Source organism: Triplophysa dalaica, chromosome 12 (genome assembly GCF_015846415.1).
Source record: "Triplophysa dalaica isolate WHDGS20190420 chromosome 12, ASM1584641v1, whole genome shotgun sequence".
NCBI classification, from domain to species: domain Eukaryota; kingdom Metazoa; phylum Chordata; class Actinopteri; order Cypriniformes; family Nemacheilidae; genus Triplophysa; species Triplophysa dalaica.
The window spans coordinates 17,020,413-17,039,189 of NC_079553.1; the positions used below are offsets into that span (position 1 = coordinate 17,020,413).

Here is an 18,777-nt window from a genome sequence, read left to right on the forward strand (position 1 = left end):
TGTATTTACTGTTGTCACTGATTTGCAAAAATGTGTTGAATAGAATTTGAAACCTACATTTACTACAATTTGATGTGCTTTTATACACACTTTTATACACATTTTAACTTATAATTTAATAATTTGGCAGACGCTTTTATAGTGCACTTATTACACGGACAATCCCCCTGGAGCAACATGAAGTAAAGTGTCTTGCTCAAGGACACACTGGTGGTGACTGCTGGGATCGAACCCAGCAGTTTTCTGTATATAATGAATCTTTGAGTTATGAATGTTTTGTATTGCCCATTGGCCGTTTTGTTCGGCATTGGTTTTTGAAAAATCAAAGTTGGTCAAGCACTAGTTATATTCAGTGTTAACTTCATGACTCGTATCTTTGCAGGGATGGATCAGTGAATTTACCAAGTGGAATGCACGCGACTTTTGTGGGATCCAAATGTTATCGATTGAAAAAGATAAGATGTGGATTCCAGACATTGTCTTCACTGAAAGGTCTTTAGTTTGTAGTAATGTGAGAACGACTTGTCCTCTCTAATTAAAGGGCGCATTTTTATTGATTTTTCAGAGAATTAAGGCAACAGAGTTCATAATGCGTTATACTTTAACTTATGGAACGTACTCATGAGAGAGTATTTATGGAAACTGAGCTGCAAAAATTCAACCCCACATTTTGAAGCAGTTTTCTTTCATTCACAGCAGCAAAACTTGTTTAATTTTAAGGGTCAGGGTGGGTGATGGTTGTGGGAAACTAAACATTATTAATAGAAAAACTAATAAATGGCATCACCCAATTCATGAAAATAACCAATTTTTCCATCTTTTCATGTGACCAAATTCGGTCTGTGCTCATAGTATGGCATTGAATAATGTTGTTTTTTCTTCTTAGTGTCAAGACAGAGTTTGCAACTACAGAAAATCCATACGTAAAGTTGACCAGTTATGGTTTGATAGCCAAGTTTGAAACTATTGCTGTAACCAGCGCTTGTAAGATTGACTTGCTCAACTTTCCCTATGATGTCCAAACCTGCTCTCTGACGATTCATTCGCCAATGCATCCAGGTACATCTGATACCCACATGTCAATGTCTCCAAACATGAATTGTAACCTTCCATATTGTCCGATATTACACTCATACTGATGTCTATTGTTTTTTTTTATTTTCATTCAGCTTTCGAGCTTACACTTAACTCATATTCAAGTGCATCGTTCCTGACGTCCAGCTCCAAAAAGGCCTTTCAAACTCAGGGAGAGTGGGAACTCCTCAATATAAATATGTCTAAAGCCAACGCGAGCACTCTACAATACCCACAGGATCAGCTGATATATACGGTACAGGAAAAAAATGCTCTCATGATAATAGCAGTTTATTTATTTTGTTTTCAATGCTGCGATTCATATTTTTGACGCACAAAAATCCATGCATTAAAAATTGAACTGGGTCGTCTATAAAATATTAACAGAACCTCACATGAACTTCTTAAAAGCTTGAATTCATGTTTTTTTCTGCTGCATTTTTAATACCGTTTGTGTTTTTGCAGATCACCCTGAAAAGGAGACCTCTACTGTACGTCATCACCTTCATATCACCTGTGTTTTGCTTTCTTGTGTTGGATGTGGCCTCTTTCTTCATCGATGCGGGGCGGAGGAGAGAAGCTGAGCTTTAATGTCACTTTCTTCTGTCCATTTCTGTGTTGATGCTCATTCTTAATGACAAGCTGCCATCTACTGCAATGAAGTCCCATGGATTGGTGAGTCTGTATACAGTATTCTCATAGAACATAAAAGAGAGAAGAAAATATTCAGGAAAATTCTGGCACGAGATGTTAAAGACTTGTTAGTGTCTGTGGAGTTTATAGTTAGTTGCTCTTAAAAAATAAGCTGCTTAAAAGGTTCAATCAACCACGATGCCATAGAAGAACCATTTCTGGTTCTATAAAGAACATGTCTTTCTTAACTTTTTATAATCCGAAGAACCTTTTTTCTCCACAAAGAAACTTTGTAAGACAGAAAGGTTCTTCCGATGTTAAAGATTCTTTGTGGAATCCATCTAGACAAAAGGATTCTTCTATGGCATCTTGAAGTATCTTTATTTTTAAGAGTGTAGGGTTGGGTAAGGATTGAATTTTATGGATTCCGATTCTTATCGATTCCAGTTTTGATTCCAAAGTTGAAGTAAACATTTAGACATCAACCTGTATGGTCATTTGGCCTGCTTATTGATGACAAGATATGAGCGGGACATGGACAGAGGACCCAGGTGCAGACAGCGGGTAAGGAGTTGACAAGACTTTAATAATAAAATAAAACAAAGACTAACAAGATCCCATGAGAGGGGTAAAACAAGAACAAGGATATAACAGGACACAGGAACAAGGACTAACTACACCTAACAAGTCTAAAGATAACATTTAACATTCAATACAATGATTAGACTTGACTAGACTAGACTAGACTAGACTAAGAGAGACAGGAACTCACCCACATGAAATAAATGACAATGAACCAGCACAGGACAGGAAAACAGAGGGACATTAAGTAATGGGACAAATCAGGAGGGGAACAAGTGTTGGGCATGAAATCACAATGAGAACTCAAGAGGAAACATGAGGGCAGGAAAAAAGACGTCACCGGAGAGAGAGTGTGATGACCCATAAGTGCCAAAATTGAATCTCTCCACATAAAACATGGGGTTCTTTCATAATCCCACCACTAGGCCAAAAGAAACATGACATGATGCGGCAGAATCATGACATTTGACTAGTTTGCAATATATATACATTATATATGAAGAGTGGTTCCAAAATGAGTTATAATTTCAAATATCATGTTTTTTAATTGTGCAATCCAATTAATTTTAATTAAACTGAAGTTATTTTTTTAATTTAAGCCATAACAACAAAAAAACAAGCTAACTAATATGATAAAATAATCAAAAATGTATGTTTATTGTTTTTAAACGGAGTTATCTCACTTTGGAACCAAACTCATATGGATTCTTATACGTTTTGTCTGTGTAAATACAATTTGTATTACCAAAGCTGAACTACATCATGGCTAGCTGTGGTTAATATAATAAAACTATGGTAAATTTGTGTTTCCTGTGCTTTAACAGAAGTTAACACATGTACATTTCTGAAATATTCACACAGGAAATTTTTATTTCAAGTATCTGATTCCTATTCCTTTCGATTTCCATTCATAATCGATTCCCAACCTTAACTGTTAGCCGTTAGTTGTGAAAGACAGAAATGTATCGAAACGATCAAAAGATAATTTGCTGTACGTATCTTTCATGCAGGGGTCTATTGCATTACGATTTTCATTCTCATTGGCATCAGCATTCTGGAGACCATCTTCGTGAATTTTTTAATGGCTAAAGGAGAGCAGATTCTGAGACCAGAGCCACACTTGGATTCCACATCTGCTGTTACTGGTGAGAATTTACCCACCATATTACTACGATGATCTCTTTGCACAACTCATGTAATATTTCGTCATGGATCTATTAAGCAGACAAATAAAAAAAATACCCTCAATCTATAGAGAGCTTGTGACCTCTAATGATGCTGTATGCCAGAATCAATCAGAATGAATCTAGATCAAGGCTTTATTTCTCCCTTCAAAGATACGGTAAAAGACTTCAACAACCCATCGGATTCAGCGTCAGACAGGAATGAAAACCAGTCTCATAGCCTTAGTTCTCTGAAGCAGATCCTCAAGAAGTCTAACAGTGTGACCGATGAGAATCGAGTGGAGAGAAGATGCCTGTACTGGACCAGAGGCGCCCGGATGATAAACATTATCTTCTTGATTCTTTACATCATCACCATTATGGTGCTTCTAGGAATCATTTATAATGCTTGGTTCATAAAGTAAATTCAGCTGCTCTTTATTGATGAGATAACTTTCTACATGGCTAAAAGAGATCATTAAGAAATATAGATTTGTGAGTGTAGTAGAGTAGGCGGGGCGAGACCGTGGTTCGAGTCCGGTGAGTAATTGTGAATTAGCGCCAGCTGTGCGCACACCGGGCTCGAATCACGTAGGAGATGGGAGCATAAAAGGAACGAGCGACCGGACCGTCGAGGAGAGAGGACCGGGCCCGAACTTATGTTATGTTTGTATTTATATTATGTTTTGTTCGCCGGCGGTCGTCCGTGAGGGGCCGCCGGCTGTTATATTACTTTATTAATGTTTAAATGTTTGCCGGTTCCCGACTCCTTCCTTCCCTTTTATTGATTTGTTACAGTCAGTTAGTTTTTTCATAAATTACATGTGCAAAATTTGACATTATTTTGGCAAAAAAATAACTTTTAGGCTTTTTATAGAAAGCCTAACATAATTCACTTAATACACTCTAAAAATTCTATATGTGGAAACAGTCAAACATAACCGATAAATTGTACATGTATGCTGGGTTGATTTAACATTTTGATTAACAGAGGGACACCTTTGAAGTGTTTCTGTTGTTATCCAAACAAAAGTTTGACTTTAAGAACCAGATCGGTTATGGATACGATTTTCTATATTTTATGTTGTCTTTACCGTAAACACATTTGAATTTGTTACCCCTAGAGATGTCATATGTCTCTTAGCCTACGTGTGTTCATGCAGACATAAATTTAAATGACCGAAACTGACAAATGGAAGTAAATTCACACCTGACCAAAGGCAATTGTTACGACACAACAAACACAGTATAAGTAGAGTCCGGGTTATGGTTTGTGGGAACTGAAGTCCATGCATACACCGGTGACTGGAAACCTGATAATCGTGTGGTGACGTCTGATGCAGAGGGCGTGGTTACTGTGGTTACCGTGACAGTAATAGGTACACTCTTCTGACGATATGCTGAGGCTGGACATGTGTACAATACAGGTACACACAGATTTTTGAAATGCATTATGAAAAGCACAATTGTTGTTTGTTTCATTTGTTTGGTTTTAAATGTGCTGCACTGAACAAGCATTTGGTCATTTGCTTATTAGTTATAGGCCTATCAAATGTGGAACATGAGACAGCATGAGTCGGTGCTTTCCATATGAGATCAATCCACCTTCGAAGGTTGAAAAAAAAAAAGATTCAATAATCGCAATTAATTAAATATATAATGTAAGATACATGCATATGATATGCAGCTTTCCTGTATCTCAGTGGTAAGAGCATTACGTTAACAACGCAAGGTTGTGGGTTCGATCTCAGGGGATTGCAAATACCTATGTAAAATGTATAGGATAAAGCAATGTAAGTCGCTTTGGATAAAAGCGTCTGCCAAATGCCTAAATGTAAATGTAAGTATAAATGCAGCACTGATATGATTCCAAGGCCTGTTCCTGTCCTGTTAAACCGCTGTATGGTCTTGGCCACCGTGGTATAGCTCAATCTCGGGGTCTTGGCTAATTTCCTATAGCCTGGGCCGTCTATATGTAGAGCAACAGTTATTTTTTTCAGATCCTCAGAGAGTTCTTTTCCATGAGGTGCCATGTTGAACGTACAGTGACCAGTATGCAAGAGTGACAGAAATAGCACCAAATTTCACACACCTGCTCCCCATTCACACCTGAGACCTTGTAACACTAATGAACCACGTGACACCGGGGAGGAATAGTGCTGATTACTCCCAATTTGGACATTTTTACTTAGGGTTGTACTCACGTTTGTTTCCAGCGGTTTAGACATTAATGGCTGTGTGTTGAGTTATTTTGAGAGGACATTGTAGCAAAGTGTCATTTCTTCAGTCTTGTCACATTAAAGAAATATATTAAAATATTTACAAAAATGTGAGGGGTGTACTCACTTCTGTACGATACTGTATCTCTGTAATCTGTCATTTCTATATATCATGCAATTATTTAAATTGTACGTTTTAGGTCAAGATGAAGATCTAAACTAGTGTTTTTTTGCCTTACTGAAAGTAGCAACCCTATAGACGAGTCACACTGTATACTGATGCATGTACACATACTGTACATCCTTTATTCATGACTAATGAAAGGTACAGTGTGCAGCATTTTGAAGGATTTATTTACCAAAATGTAATATAATACAAAACTATGTCGTGAGTGGTGAGGAAATACCTTACAAAATGAACCGAAATGTTTATATTACCCTTACAATGAGCCATTTTATGTATAAACACCACTGGCACACTGTTACATGTAATTTATCAAAGTGCACAGCCATGTTTCTATAGTATCACTACACGGACAAACTGAGCGCGTTTCGTAAAATGAAGGATGCACGGGACTAGTTCTTCTTCTTCGGCTGTGTTTTGGAGGCAGCTTGCAAAGCCACTACATAGAAGGATTAGCAGAAGAAGAGGAAGAACAATAACAAAATTTACTTGTCGTGTTTTTTATTAGAAATAGAAACGGTTCTTTGTTGCAGTAAGAAGTGAAATTTGCGCTAATGGCGGACCACACATACTCTGCACAAGAGCCGATAGAGCGTCAATTTGTGTCATCAAAAAGAGAAGATACGATACAGCAAGGCGAAGTCGAGACAAAAAACCCGAATAAACATCGGCGTGGTTCTTTTCAAAATGTAGGGCACTGAAGCAGGAAACGGGTTTGCTAAGCGACGCCAAAGTTGCCAGCTTTCTGCTTGTCCGGTAAGTGTGTTTAATTTCCGTAATATACGTGAACTGTTTGTTTGATAGCTTTAGCTAATAGATGAGCTGATCATCAAGAGAAGTAGCGTTTTTCCTTGTAATGTTTTAGTACTTTGTAATTGTACTATAAGTCCTTGTTGCATGGCCGTGTGCAAATCAAGTTAGAAATCATGTTTACAATCATAATTTGCATAAATCTGGTGTAAGTTTATACTACTTAGCTTCCACATCCTCTCTTGTACGGTCCTCCCGGGTAACATTAGCTCCTCTGCCTCTCCTTGCCCTGCCTGCATCTCCAACACCCCTACCTCTCCCTCTATTCCTCTTACTACCTGTATTTACTCTGTGATAATGAGAAAAACGTCTGCTAAGACTTTCGCGGTAAGATCACACTCCTTTAGCATTAGCAAGCTGTTTCAATATGTTATGATACCAAGTTACAGTGCCAAAAAATGCCATGCAAAATAAGCGAATAAATCACTGACACAATGCTAAACAAGTAACAATTATATTCACTATAATGATTAGAGTAAATGATTTAAGTAAATTTAATTTATTAATTTTTCTTTGTAAATCAACCTCGTCACTTGACTTGCAAAGGTTACTCTCAGCTGTCTCATACGACAACATCTCTGTCCTGTGTCCGTAGCTTCAGTCTATTGATAGCCTGTGAGACGTAGATTGCAATTATCAACACCACCGATAATGGCCGCTATCATTTACGGAACCCTTTTGTCCTGTGACGCCAACCGTAGCTTCTCTAATGGGAGGGGTTTGGCGGAGCTGTAGGTTGCAATTTCATACATCGCAAATAGTGGCCTCTGAAACTTACACACGGAACCTTTAAGATCTGTGCAAACAGACTCCATATTTCAATGATGCCTCTGAAAGTCGAAGCTGAGTAAATAAACCTGCCTTATTAAGTTTTAATTTCCGTGTTTGGGCAGGTGTCTTTAAATTAATTGATTAAGTGATTACATAAAAGTGTGTGTGTGTGTGTTTGTTTGTTTGTGTGTGTGCGTGTGTAGTATTTGTGTGTGTGTGTGCGTGTGTGCATTCAATACTGTATATCAGCCACTGGAAATTTAATGTTTTGTCCAGTCCTGTTTAAACTTTTGTCTTGTATTGTGCGCATTTAAACTACTGACATAAAGGCCTGATGTCAGCTTTTGATGTAATTTTCTAGCACACATTTTACCGTAGTAAAACTAAAAGCAAAGGAGGAGGTGGGGCTTGTGTTTCACTCACAGTGCATAAATATGAGTGAATAACAGTAAAGACACAATCTTCATACATGATACAGAAAGTTCACTTTCACTATGTACCTGCATTGCCTTGTGCTTTCCCTTGCATTTGGTAAGTTTTTTTTTATATACAATTTTAACGTTGTTTCATAAGGGTGATACTGATTAAAACATTCTAAGATGATTTTATTAAGTTATTGAGCTGTCAAATGATTAATCGCAATTGATGACATCCAGAAAACAGTTTTTGTTTAGCTTTCCTGTGGCTCCGTGGTAAGAGCAAGTCTGTGGACTGATCCCAGGGGATTGCAAATACCCATGTATAAATGTATAGGATAATGCGATGTAAATTGCTTTGGATTAAAGTGTCTGCCAAATGCATAAAGGTTAATGTTAATGTACATATTATATGTCTGTGTAATGTGCATATTCATTTTGTATTTATAAATACATACACATACATGCATGTATTTAAGAAAAATATGAAACTAATACACATTTTTTATATAATTTAAATCAGTGGAAAATATAAATAAATTCATGTGAATAATTTCTAAAAATGTGTACACGCATGTATTCATGAATACAAAATGAATATGCAGAGTACAAAGACTTATATGTGAGCCTGCATCACAAAACCAAAAATACATTGTATGGGTCAAAATTATTAATTTTCTTTTATGCCAAAAATCATTTGGATTTCAAGTTAAGATCATGATCCATGAAGATATTTCGTAAATTTTATACCATAAATATAAAATAATTTTATTTTTGTGACTGGATGGCCTGCTACAGTGCCTTCGATTAACAGCTTCAAAGGCAATTTTCTTTATATTTCGATTTTTTTGCACCCTCAGATTCCAGAGTTTTTATCTGTTGTATCTCTGCCAGATATGTTCCTGTTCTAACAACTCATACATCAATAGAAAGCTTATTTATTCCGGATGTAAATATCTCAATTTGTAAAAATTTACCCATAAGACTGATTTTGTTGTCCAGGGTCACATATTATATAAACATTTATTCGTAATGCGATTAATGTGAATAAATGTTTTAACAGAGATGAATGAAAGTGATACTCTTTCAGTATTTGTGGAGTTTATTATCTCATGTGTGTAGGTCGGGTGAGCGCCGCTGGTACCTGCTGTTATAAGAGTATTATGGAAAATCTTAAATTGACCGATGATAACTTTCAGATGAAGTCCATAAGACCTGTGTATGACTCAAAAACCCCTACCGATGTTTATGTGGACCTGTTTGTGACCTCCATCACAGATGTGGTAAGAATCCAGCTTGACTCTTTACTATCATACAGCCAGATTTGATGTTAAACTGTTGATGTGTCAATCAACACTTTCTTTACAGAATGAAAAAGCCCAAAGTATTTCAACACAGGTGATATTTGAAGCTGTAAGTGTTACTTTAAAACAAAGCAATTATTAAACCTTCTAGCACCATGTATTTCATATTTTTTATGTCTATCAATGTTATGTTGGCTATTGCCCAGTTTTGTTCTACATTGTCAAGTACTTGTTATAATTGGTGTTAACTTTATACCTTTGCAGCTTTGGAATAATGAATTCATAGAGTGGAAACAAGAGGATTTTTGCCAGACCTCTAAGATTTCATTGAAAAAAGATACGATTTGGATTCCAGACATTGTCATCGCTGAAAGGTTCTTTATTTTTGACGTTATTTTCTACTAAAGATGAATGTGAGAATGGGTGGTTACATGAAAGGGGTCATTCAACAACAACTTAATGTAATACTGAAACATACTGTACATTTCTAAAAACTGAAAACATAATTTCTTAAAACTGATCTGCAAAATATTGTTCTGAATCATATATTTGGAAGTTCCTATGAAGTCATAACTAGGCAAAACTAGGTGGATAATTTTGTTACAGCAGAAATAATCCACAACACACCAAGATAAACTTTAATATACTTTTAATAACAAAAATACGGGGATCCAGGAAGAAAGGAGAATACACAGTAAATACACAGGAGAATTAACCCAACACAGGTTGAACCATTAAATGACCAAGAAGAATTCAATTAGAAGCTCAAATCAGCTGAACAGGATATGATTAGGTAATAATTTACTTCAATGAAAAAGGAACACAATGAACAATAGAAACAGAACTCAAACAGACCTAAACCATGATTCCACCATCTCTATGGGTGCAGTAATGCACACCGATGTGATGGGGGGACGTCATCAGACACAGAAACAAGCCCAGATGGAGGGAGGAGCTCCAGATGGACAGGGAACATAAGCGGTAAGCTGACAGTGGGAGGAGTCTAGGTGAAGCCCTGATTAGAGTCCCGGGCGGAGCCTGGGGGCCGACTGACAGAAAGAGCCAGATGAGAAGGGGACCCAGAGGGGGCCAAGAGGATGACAAATCAGAAGTCCAAGTTGACGGGGGATATGCCCTGTACACCCTTAAAATAGAGGTGCATCACAATGCCATAGAAGAACCATTTTTGTTGAAATGGTTTACACAAAGATTCTTTGTGGCAAAAAAGTAAGAAAGAAACGGTTCTTTGTGGAACCGAAGATGGTTCTTCTATGGCATCACTGTGAAGAACCTTTCTGACATCTTTATTTTTAGGAGTGTAGTCAGAGCTGATGATAAACTGAATACTGAAAGAATACCGAAAATCTGAAAGTGAACTATTTGTCAGATATGGTGAACCATCCCAAAATGCGACTTCTGCATTTAGCCCATCCAGAGAGTAGTGAACACATGCGTACAGCAAGTTGTGAACACACGTACACCCGGAGCAGTGGGCAGCTATCAGTGCAGCCCCCGGGGAGTAAGGTGCCTTGCTCAAGGGCACCTCAGTCGTTACCCCCCAGCCCTGAGAATCGAACTGGCAACCTCGTAGTCACAAGTCCAACTCTCTAACCATTATACCTGCTGACTTCAAAGGCTGTAGGGAGTGACCAGATGAGCCAGAGGAGCTGTGAGGGACCAACAGCTGCAGTTGATCATAAGGAGTGGGCAGAGCCAGTGAACTGGGCAGATCTGGGCGGGACCACCAGGGAGGAAGGAGCTGGGTGGGACCAGATGGGACATCGGAGCTATGTGGAATAATAGGATGGACAGGCTACAGGATAGGATCAGGTCATCTAAGGGACCACTAACTGCGCACAATTGGGGAATGAATTCAGGGGTGAGGACGTGGTTGGAGACCCTGATTGAAGAGCCAGTGTTTTTCAACCAGAAACACTCTGGTTGCTTGTTTTCTGCTTGTTAGGAGGGACAGCACTTCTGTCATGGTTGTAGTGTAGTAGACAATCCACAAAAAGGAAAAAGATATACTTTGGTTTACAGTAGTTTAATCTTATTGTAAAACAGACTGAAACCATGACAACCTTGAAATAAACCCATTGGCACCTTTTGTTTCATGTGACTAAATTACATTATGTAGTTTTGACCGAATGTCTTGATGTTGTATCACAGAGTTGTGCTTTTGTTTCTATCTTTTAAGCATCAAGACAGAGTTTGCAAATGTGGAAAATCCATACGTGAAGATGAATTCTGATGGTTCGGTGTACATGTATGAAACTCTAACTCTGAGCAGCGCTTGTAAGATGGACTTGATCAATTTTCCCTTTGATGTCCAAACCTGCAATCTGACCATTCATTCTCCAATGCATTCAAGTACATCTGAATCTCAGATATCAATATCTACAAATATGAACGTTCACTTTCTCCATTGTCTGATGTTCATCGCATTCTCATGTTGTCATTGGCTAACATTTTCTCTCAGGTGATGAGCTTACACTCAATCCATGGTCTGATTCATTGTTCCTGACATCCAGCTCCCAGAACGCCTTTCAAACTCAGGGCGAATGGGAACTGCTCAGTATAAACACATCTATATCCCATGTGAGTTCTCTGGGATACTACGAGGATCAGCTGATATATAAGGTACATGCTGTTTTTTATAACAGTGGCTACTCTGAATAGTTAGTATTTTGTCACCTTTACAAAATGTTGTTTTCAAGACTATACAGCTTCATTTTTTTGCAGCAATGGCTCATCCAGAAGACCTTGTCATTAAAAAAATTTATGAGCTTTTTGTGGTTATAAACAGTTTGATTTGGTATCGATGATGGGGTACTAACTGTCTGAGCCCTTTTTGAGCCTACACATGAAAACGCATGTTGGAACTAAAATGGCAGTAACTCATAATCTCATGAATTAAGAATGGTCTCGTTTGAAAAAGGAAAAGTAGCTGAATATTACAAAAAAAATCACACACACATATAATAAATAATGAGATTAAAGGTATGTTGCTAGGTTTATTGTAAAAATACATAAAAAAGTGTATGTTTTTCTTTGATTAAAAAATACATTTAAAAAATACAGGTCGCAAAAGTTTAATAAAAAATCTAAGGACACTCTTTATAAAAAAGAATCAATTACTCTCGCTATTTAAACTATTTAAAAAAACACCAAAGAAATCTGTATTCTAGACTCTTAGACCTTTCCAATGATATACAGTTTGTCATGATTCGATTAGAAATTTCATGCACAATATTGACGCAATCTTAGGTGTCCCGTATACGGAACGGGTGACAGTTAACAGGCTACAGTTGGGAACCAGTGTTTAAGACCGTTTGTGTTTTTGCAGATCACCCTGAAAAGGAGACCTCTACTGTACGTCATCACCTTCATATCACCTGTGTTTTGCTTTCTTGTGTTGGATTTGGCCTCTTACTTCATCGATGCGGGCGGAGGAGAGAAGCTGAGCTTTAAAGTCACTTTGCTGCTGTCCATGTCTGTGTTGTTGCTCATTCTTAATGACAAGCTGCCATCTACCGCCAATGAAGTCCCATGGATTGGTGAGGCTACGTTTTGCTACATTACAAAAAAGTACAATGGTTATAGAAAACAAAACAACTTAAATATACATGGATTCTCTTGTGTTGGTGTCAGGTATGTCAGTATGTTCCATGATGTCCTAGGATGTAATATATGTAATAATGGACTCTCTGTACAACCTCTTTCACTACTGTTAGCTTTTCTATCCGAGACAGAAATGTATTTAAATGAATATTGTGAACAGAGGAAATGTGATTAAACATTGAAACAACAGTATGTATCTTCACTGCAGGGGTCTATTGCAGTTTGATTTTCATTCTCATTGGCATCAGCATTCTAGAGACCATCCTTGTGAATTTTTTAATGGCTAGAGGAGAGCAGATTCTGAGATCACAAGCACCCATAGATTCCACATCTGCTGTCACTGGTGAGTATTTCACATATCGTCGCTGTCTTTCCAGACCTGGGATGTCCAAATTCACTGTTTATCAGGCAATGGAAAAGCGCTGCACTTTTTAAATAATTAAATACGGTGTTGTCAAAGTTGACAAGCAGTTTTAAATACATTTTATTGATTAGATGTTACCTTGTGACAAACATAAAGGGTGATTTATAATAATGATTTGCAGCAAAAATGTGGAGATACAAGATTTTAGAAAGACAGCAGCGAAATGTACTAAACATTTGACCACAACAAACATTTCTTCTGTTTCTAAAGTAATATTTGTTTAATTCACAATTTTGGTAAAGCAAAGAAAATTGCCAAGTTCATTCATGTATAATTTTATCACAATATATAGCACATGGATAATTTCCAGAACACAGTTCCAGAAGCACTTCCTGTTTAAGCTTCCTTATTTAAATTAACATAGTATATAAGATGTTTGTTTAGGATTTTGATCCTGTTAGTTGTATTTTGTCAGGCTGTATCTTGCTGTCATGGGCATTCTTCGCCTAACATGGGCAGTCATGGTTTAATGGCTATATAGTTGGAATTTCGATTCCCAATGCTGGAAGGTAATGACTAGTGATGGGTACCGTTAAGATTTGATCGATATTGATACCGATACAGATACCGGTAGTTATCAATACTGCTAGTAATACTACGCTCTATAATTTGATTCAAAAACACATGATGTGAAAAGATTTTAACCCTTATGAAAGTTAACAATGTTTTTTTGTGGTACAAGTGTAGTAACCGTGTTTTTTTGGTGCATTGATTGCTACAGTAACCATTGCTTACTATGGTTTTTACCAAAAACATGGTTTTCAAAACTTTGGTTATTTTGTGATAACCATTGTTTTACTTCAGTAACCTTTTTTTTGCTTTAACTAGTGAAACCAATTTTCGTGTGGGAAACATTTTAAGTTTCTTTATTACCGCTGAGCTTCAGAACCACAATTTACAAATGCTTCTGAGCAAACAGAAAATGCCACATAACAAAACGTGTGTGTGCTCCTTAGCATACCACTTATGGCACTTAGCATGTGCATAGGAGCACATCATAATGTAATTCAACATATTTACTTTACATCACTATAGTAATTTGTCTGGTAGACCGTATTTCTTTTTTCCTTCCTGATTTTAAGCCTACATAAATTTAAGTACTATTTTCTAAGCAAGTAATATAATAATAATATGTACTATTTTTATAATTTAACTAGGACATAACCTCAATTTACTAATGTAAGTGAATATACTCCCTTGCCGAATTATTAAAAACAATTTTATAACTTGTACTCAAATAAACAACGTTTATTTTGACGGGTTCCCGCAAAGGGCTGTTTGATGGAAGCTTCCTCGTTGTGAAACGCGGACGCCGAACGCTCCACAAGCGCAACCATGCCACTCTTGCACTTATAAACACGCAAAGCAAGCAGATAAAAAATACATCGCAGAAATCATATGTACTGGTCCAAAAAAGTACCTGTTCTTGGTACCCTAGTAACGACTGAGGTTATTACAAAGTGCTCCAGGAAACATGTTTCCAAACAACAATTCAACCATACAGTTTTCTTAAAGGGATACTTGAAAATTCTGTCATCATTTACTCACCTTCGAGTTGTTCCGAATCTATTTTCCTACTATGGTAGTCAATCTGTCTGGTTATAAGCATTCTTCTAAATATCTTTCTGTGTGTTCATCAGAACAAATACATTTATACAGATCTGGAACAACTCAAAGGTGAGCCAATGATGACAGAAATTTCCTTTTTGCGTGAACTATCTCTTAGAGGTCAAATTAAGGTCAGTTAGATACCCTCAGTCTATGCAGAGAGTCTGCGACCTCTAATGATGATGTATGCCAACAACAATAAGAGAATTCATCTAGAGCCAAGTTTTTTTCCCCTTCACAGATGCTGTTATGAACTCTGATGAGAACCCAGCGGAGAGAAGATGTCTGTACTGGACCAGAGCGGCCCGGATAGTCGATATTATTGCCGTGATTCTTTACATTATCACCATTATGGTGTTTCTACCAATCATGTATTATGCTTGGTTCATGGCATCAGTGACATAACAAGTGTGACATCATTCCTAAGATGGTCAAGGCATAACTTTTTTGCATGGTTCAAAATGATCATTTAAAAAATATTTTCTTTTTCGCTTATACACATATGCTCTCTTAGGCTCATCAATGAACTGACTTTACATGTAAACAAACACTGAAATTTAAGCTTTAGAAAATGAAATGTTGTTTTATTTAGTATTAAGTAGTGCTTTTAAACTATTAGGTAAATCCTGCTAGTTTTTTTTCAGTGTGTAAATTTATTGAAAATGATATATATTTCCAAATTCTAGTTTTGGAAGTTTAGTAGTTTTTTCGGTGCATGATCATATAATTAATATACATGATTATTTAAATAGTTTATTTATTGTCTTTTATTATTATCATTACATTCTGGATTTACTTATTCTTATCAACAATGTTAATGATATTGTCTTGTTAAATTAGCCAATTACATTTGTCTGTTGATAGAAATAAGAATAACGTTGCTATGGTGACATGTGCAAACAGCAGCAATAAATTATTTTATTTAAAAACATTGCAGTTGAACTTTATTGAACAAGCACGCTTTTTTTCTCTTCAACTACAATTTAACAATTTGTGTTTTTTAAAGGAATGTTTTTATTCTCTTTTTAATTAAACAAACACCCTGATGTGATAAAAAAAAGTTGGCGGGTTCCTGAGTGACGAGTCTGTTGACTGTGTTTGACGAAACTCTGCTTTTAAGAAAAATATAATCGTGATGTTTTGCTTGTCTAAACTTCTATCGGTCTAGTGAGGTATTGGCTGCTCGCCTAGGTTTTATTTTTCTACCGTTTGATATGTGAGTCGGTTTTAAGGCTACTATACTGATCAAACTAATTTAGTTATATCATTATTCCTCATTTGTGGGGTTTATGTTGAAGTGTTTACACTAGTACATTTTTAAACTTGCTATTTGCCCTTGCTGTGTAAATCTCACGTGTGATTGGGTGTTGCTGCATATGACATTATTGGCGTGATTGGTGTGTTAGCCCCTCTTCTTAATCTCTGTCTCGTCAGGGGGCGCCAGATTGTGACATTACTCCTAGTGCTTGAATTGAAGCAGTAATATCTTATGTTTTCACTTTGAGTATGTATACAATTACGCTTATTTTTTAAATTGTGTATAAATTAACTTTGTATTTTTATAAGACTTTTGGTGTAAGTCTGTTACTTGTATATATCAAGGGTAGAATTCCTGCGTGTTTCTGAGTTCGCACACTACATTTTATTTTATAAAGCCAATAAAATAATCACATATAGCTATAAGCAGAAACAACGACAACCAAACTGTTAAGGAATCACAAAAGAGAGAAACTTTCCTCGTGTTTGTGAACCTCAGAAATTAATGTTTTTATTAAAGGAAAGTGTCCTTCACAACATCAGAACTCTCCAGGACTGCCTTCCTGCGAGCCACTTCTTCCAAAATCTTTTTGCGTGGGCCAAGTTGGATGCGGATGCTCTTAAGATCATTATCTGAGCAGAGCATGAGAGCGTCGAGATCCAGCTGCTCACGGCTGAACACGGGACCGAGACCGGGCCTTTCGAAAATAGACTTTAACTGACTTGCCCCCTCTTCTTCATTTTCAAAATCATCCTCTTCATCCTCATAATTTTTATTTTGCTCTATGGAGACGTCATCACATTGCCATCTCTCTGTCTGCTCACGGTCTCCTTGTCTTTTTTCCCAAACTTGCGTTGGAGGGTTCCCTTGATTGTTGTTTTGACAGAGCCATTGGTGTCTGCCGCAATGAGTTTGGAGAACTGTTCTCTGTTCACGCTGTTCATGGTACCTGTGGTTGAAGAGGCTAAACTGGCTTCACAGACGGAGTCGCGGTACATCTTATCCTTCTTGTTCTGGTGTTTCTTCTTTAAACCTTCGCACTGCTTCACCCTGCGCTCCGCATCTTTGTTGGCCTGCTCCTTCAGACGCACTAACTTTTTGGCATTCTGGTTCGTCTGTTTGGATGCGGCACCATCTAGAAACGGATACTGTCCATGTGGTCTCGAGAGGCGGCGACCTCCATCGGAGTGTGGAAATCATTGTCCAGAAGGAAGAGATTAGCGCCGAACTTTACCAAGAAGCTGAGGATCTGCATGTGACTGTTGGCGGCTGTGTGATGTAGGCGTCTGTTCCCCCAGATGTCACTCTTGTCTGGATCACCCCTAGAGGACATAAAGCTACTTATTATACAAATAATGTTTATTGTATATCCTCAGACTTCCCTCGAACATTCTTACAAACTTCCAATAATATATCTTGAGAAGAATCTTATATCTTTTTTGTGTTCTCAGTTTCGTGATCTGGCCCCAGATATCCAGAGGTCCCTAACCCCTGGGTACCGGGTCATGACAGAGCCCTTGCCGGGTCGCAAGAATGTGCTAAAAATCCCTGTACACCTCTGTATATTTTAATCATGCCTTGGCCCTTCAAGAGCGACCGTTTACATGTACAAAGAGGGGACATTTTTAAAGCAAAGTTTACAAATGCTGGCTAGTCGTAAAATGTCACCAGAACTACACTCTGTTCTGAACGACGTTGTTAAAATAATTAACCACATCAAAGCAAATGCCCTGAACTCCCATCTTTTTGAACAGCTTTGCAAAGAAATGGAAGCAGAACACAAACGCCTTTGGTTACAAACGGAAGTCAAGTGGCTTTCCAGGGGGAGATTTTTGGCGAGAGTTTACGAGTTCAGAGAGCCTATCCAGATATTTCTTTCAGCAAGAAAGTCCCCTCTGGCAGCAAACTTTTGTGACGACGAATGGATAGGTAAACTTGCATACCTGTGTGACATATTCAACCTGTTAAATGAACTCAATTTGTCCCTTCAGGGGAAAATGACAACCGTGTTTAAGTTGGCAGATAAAGTATCTGCATTCAAAGTTAAACTGCAGCTTTTGGAACAGTGTGTGCCAAGGGGTACATTTGACATGTTTCCAACATTATCTGGTGATTTAGGAAAGAAGACACCTCATCCATCTCTCTCCCAGCTGATCTGTAACCACATAGCTTCACTGTCAGTAGAGTTTGAACGTTACTTTCCTCGCTCAAGAATCCAAGAATCGGAAAATAATTGGTTTTGTCATACTTTTGCAAATATGCCCCACGAAGCATCCACGTCGGTTCATGATGAGCACCAGCACATTGAAATCTCAAATGATGGGGGACTAAAGAACACCTTTTAGACATCCTACCTTGCAGGCTTCTGGATAAAATTAAAAGCAGAACATCCAGCCATAGTTGCGAAGGCTCTGAAATGTTTACTCCCTTTTCCAAGTTCATACGGTTCTTTGCGGAGCAGGGTTTTCTGTAGTGACAGCAACAAAAACAAAGTTACGAAGCAGGCTGGACATTTGCAACACACTTCGCGTCTCACTGTCACCCATCCCTCCTCGTTTGGACCGTATTTTTTGCGGGGAAACAAGCCCAAGCCTGCCAATAATTGAGATATGTTGAGTTTGTAAATGGCTTTTTGTGTACCGTCGTAATGTAATTTTTTTTTTTTTAAACGGGAAGTTTCCAACAGTAAAACAAAGTTATTACAATAGAC

The 18,777-nt window shown here is 37.6% G+C and overlaps 2 protein-coding genes and 1 pseudogene across 5 annotated transcripts; 2 read left to right on the forward strand and 1 right to left on the reverse strand.

Annotated features, from left to right (window-relative positions):
• Positions 1-190: 190 nt before the first annotated feature.
• LOC130432728 (5-hydroxytryptamine receptor 3C-like) lies at positions 191-1,665 on the forward strand. Its single transcript, XM_056762222.1, has 4 exons — positions 191-492; positions 887-1,059; positions 1,170-1,330; positions 1,540-1,665. The coding sequence occupies exons 1-4, from the start codon at positions 437-439 to the stop codon at positions 1,663-1,665; spliced, it is 516 nt and encodes a 171-aa protein (XP_056618200.1). The 5' UTR covers positions 191-436.
• Positions 1,666-7,404: 5,739 nt separating this feature from the next.
• LOC130433293 (5-hydroxytryptamine receptor 3A-like) lies at positions 7,405-15,429 on the forward strand. 4 transcript variants are annotated; one of them, XM_056763086.1, is made up of 10 exons: positions 7,428-7,512; positions 7,798-7,967; positions 8,975-9,135; positions 9,221-9,265; positions 9,421-9,530; positions 11,354-11,526; positions 11,636-11,796; positions 12,503-12,713; positions 12,986-13,120; positions 15,051-15,429. In XM_056763086.1, exons 2-10 carry the CDS (start codon positions 7,931-7,933, stop codon positions 15,212-15,214), a joined length of 1,197 nt encoding a protein of 398 aa, XP_056619064.1. In that variant the 5' UTR covers positions 7,428-7,512; positions 7,798-7,930; the 3' UTR covers positions 15,215-15,429. The 4 variants fall into 4 exon arrangements, with proteins under 4 accessions (XP_056619066.1, XP_056619064.1, XP_056619063.1 ...); XM_056763088.1 differs by lacking the exon at positions 7,798-7,967 and having other exon boundaries at positions 7,405-7,512; positions 9,052-9,135; XM_056763085.1 differs by having other exon boundaries at positions 7,439-7,967.
• A 1,151-nt stretch (positions 15,430-16,580) lies between these two features.
• Positions 16,581-17,400, reverse strand: LOC130432729 (ankyrin repeat and SAM domain-containing protein 4B-like; annotated as a pseudogene).
• Between the last annotated feature and the right edge of the window lie 1,377 nt (positions 17,401-18,777).